Raw genomic sequence first — 2,769 nt, forward strand, 5'->3', positions numbered from 1 at the left:
AAGAAGACAAATGGGAACACGCCAGATTTTAAAAGTCTTTTTTTCTTCTTCTTTTTCTTTCTTTTTTACCCATTAATCTAAGTATAGATTGCACAGGATTTTTTTCTCTTTCTTAGGCTAGAAAGTCAAATATACTTTAAATGTATAAAGACGAGGGATGCATGGAATTCTCTCTTGGACACTATCCAATGCAAATATTCTTAGGAGAAGTAAATAAGCCTTTATCAGGCATTTATATCTTAGTGTAAGTAAGCTTAGTAGATTCATTTATGAGACAGGTTAAAGTTGAATTTGCTTTTATCTTTGCAGTGTTTGAATCTTGACTCAGTATACAGAGATCAAGGTCTAAACTTCAATTTTTTTCAGGCACTGAGTTATTAAAGGAAAGTTATTAAACCTCTCTAGGACAATTTTTTTTTATGTGTAGATTGATCAGAGGATGGTAAAGACTCATATAGCTCTAATACTTCAAGTTAGTTGTTGCAGGAAATGTTAACTTTCCCTGGAACTTTACTACAAGACAGATGTATCAGACGGTACATGAAGATGTTCAAGTCTAGCACACACTTTATTCAAGGTCTCTCTCACAGAGTTATATTTATTGTTTCTTAAAAGAATATCATCTAAGGAAATGTTTTAAGCTTCCATTCTTTTTAAAGCAGTTTATTGGCCTGAACACCAAGGATGGCTGTCTCTATCCCTTAATTCTGATCATGAACTCAGATGTGAGAAAGTCAAGGGTATCACAGAAAAGGTAGGATGAAAATTTTGCCAATGAATTGGTTTAGTTAAGCCAAATTAATGGATATCAAGGATTTCATGGATTTTTACTGAAGCGTAATTTAAAGTGTTCTGCTAATTTCAAGTGTACAGAAAAAGTGATTCAGTTATGCATATATGTGTATATAAACATATTTTTCATATTCTTCAAAAATTATATGAATTAGAATAGAAAAAAGTTCCAACTGATAGATTGGTAAGACCATTGAATATAGTTAGTATTTGGAGAAATCCTTATCATATGTTTTTGAAGATGACATGAAACGATTTTGAACAATAACCTACTACAAGTGAAGGAAAATGTGTGTAAGATTACCTGGTAGGAACAGGACATAACTGCACACATGGATGAGAAGTGGGAGGGGCTATTTGGAGATGTGATGACCGATAATTTTGGAAGTCAAGTCACATCAATTTCCAGGGGAAAGAAACTGAGTAATTTCTTTCTATCAGCGTGATTAAAGCATAATTAAGTATGTGAAGACGTGATACATTTAAGCAATAATTTAGGGAGGTGTGCCTGTATGAAATGGTGAGAAAGGAGGAAGAACCATCTTTCTTCACAGTGATGCATCCAGGTCTAAGAGTATATATATACATTCGAAGTCCAGGTCATGACATTGAAGCTCAGAGAGTGGCCTCCGTGTAACTCAGCTGATCTCACATCTCCTATCAACAACATGTCCTACAAATGCTGTTCTGAAAGCTTCTCCTCCCGCTCCCTCGGGGTCCACCTGCGCTACCCAGGCTCCTCCTGTGGCTCCTCCTTCCTCAGCACCCTGGTCTACAGGACTGACCTCTGTTGTCCCAGGATCTGCCGGCCCACCCCTGTGGTGTTCAAACCCTGTCAGACGTCCTGCTACTGCCCAAGGACCTCCACACTCTGCAGTCCCTTCCAGATAACTTTTTCTGGTTCTCCGGGATGTGGGTCTATTAGAGGCTGCTCCCTGGGTTATGGATCTAGAAGCTGCTACTCTCTGGACTGGGGATCCAGAGTGGGCTGTGGATCCAGAGTCTTCAGACTGCTGGGTTATGGAATTCATGGCTTCCCTTCCCTGAGGTGTGGATCCAGGTTCTACCACCCAGCCTACTTGACTTCTAGGAGCTGCCAGTGTTCTTGCTATAGGCCAATCTGTAGATCAAACTTCCGTAGATCAACTTGTTGAATTTCCAGAACTTCTGAGCAAAACGTTTCAGTCTCTACTTACAGCTGCCATAGCCCCTTTCAGAAATGTTAGCTAACCCCTCTCACCATCAGCATCTCATCGTTTCTCTAGTGTCGAACACTGACTCACTAATCCTTTCAGTGAAATTAATAACCAAAATATTGAGTTCAAATCTGTAATTTTGTTGAAACAATTGAATCAGAATTACATAAACTTTTCTTACAAAATGCATGGAAATCCAGCTTTGCTTCACCTAATAAATTCATTCACTCTTGCATCTGATGTTTTCATTGCTCTGTTTTGGTTTTAAGTTTGATTTATAATCTATCTTTGGGGCTCCATACCCTCAAAGTCTTTTCCCTAGGAATGGATTTGTATTTCCCCAGGAAATGGTATCAGGCCAGCTATATGGGAAATTCTTTGTGTATTCCACTGCCTAAGGGCTAATAAGTGTGCATGTCTTCCACCATCAAATCTGGTAGGGCTTTTTTTTTTTTTTTTTTTTAAATTGAAAGTGTGCTCATAGTGGAGCAAATATTCTCATTGTGCTTTCAAGGAGGACACCTTGTGCTGACATCCATATTTGATTTTGATTTTACATTTTCAAATCAGAACTGGTTTAGAGTTTGTCCAGAAGATGTCACTTATGGTGATGAAATATTTATAAAATATATTATATCAAATATTTGTATAAATCTGATGCATTGGTTTGAAAGAGAGAAAAGATAAAGTACCATGGGTTGAAGGATATTATGTGCGTGAGTGCTAAGTCGCTTCAGTAGTGTCTGACTCTTTGCAACCCCATGGACTGTAGCCCCCCAGG

At 38.2% G+C, this 2,769-nt stretch overlaps 1 protein-coding gene across 1 annotated transcript; it reads left to right on the forward strand.

The window, feature by feature from the left end:
- Positions 1,394 to 2,182, forward strand: LOC102181719 (keratin-associated protein 13-1-like). The gene has a single exon (XM_005674704.3). The coding sequence runs from the start codon at positions 1,395 to 1,397 to the stop codon at positions 1,944 to 1,946; it is 552 nt and encodes a 183-aa protein (XP_005674761.3). The 5' UTR covers position 1,394; the 3' UTR covers positions 1,947 to 2,182.

The sequence above is a fragment of the Capra hircus genome, chromosome 1, assembly GCF_001704415.2.
Source record: "Capra hircus breed San Clemente chromosome 1, ASM170441v1, whole genome shotgun sequence".
In the NCBI taxonomy this organism is placed as follows: domain Eukaryota; kingdom Metazoa; phylum Chordata; class Mammalia; order Artiodactyla; family Bovidae; genus Capra; species Capra hircus.

Coding starts and splice junctions, on each gene's coding strand:
- LOC102181719 (XM_005674704.3), top strand. CDS start 1,395: ATGACATTGAAGCTCAGAGAGTGGCCTCCGTGTAACTCAGCTGATCTC.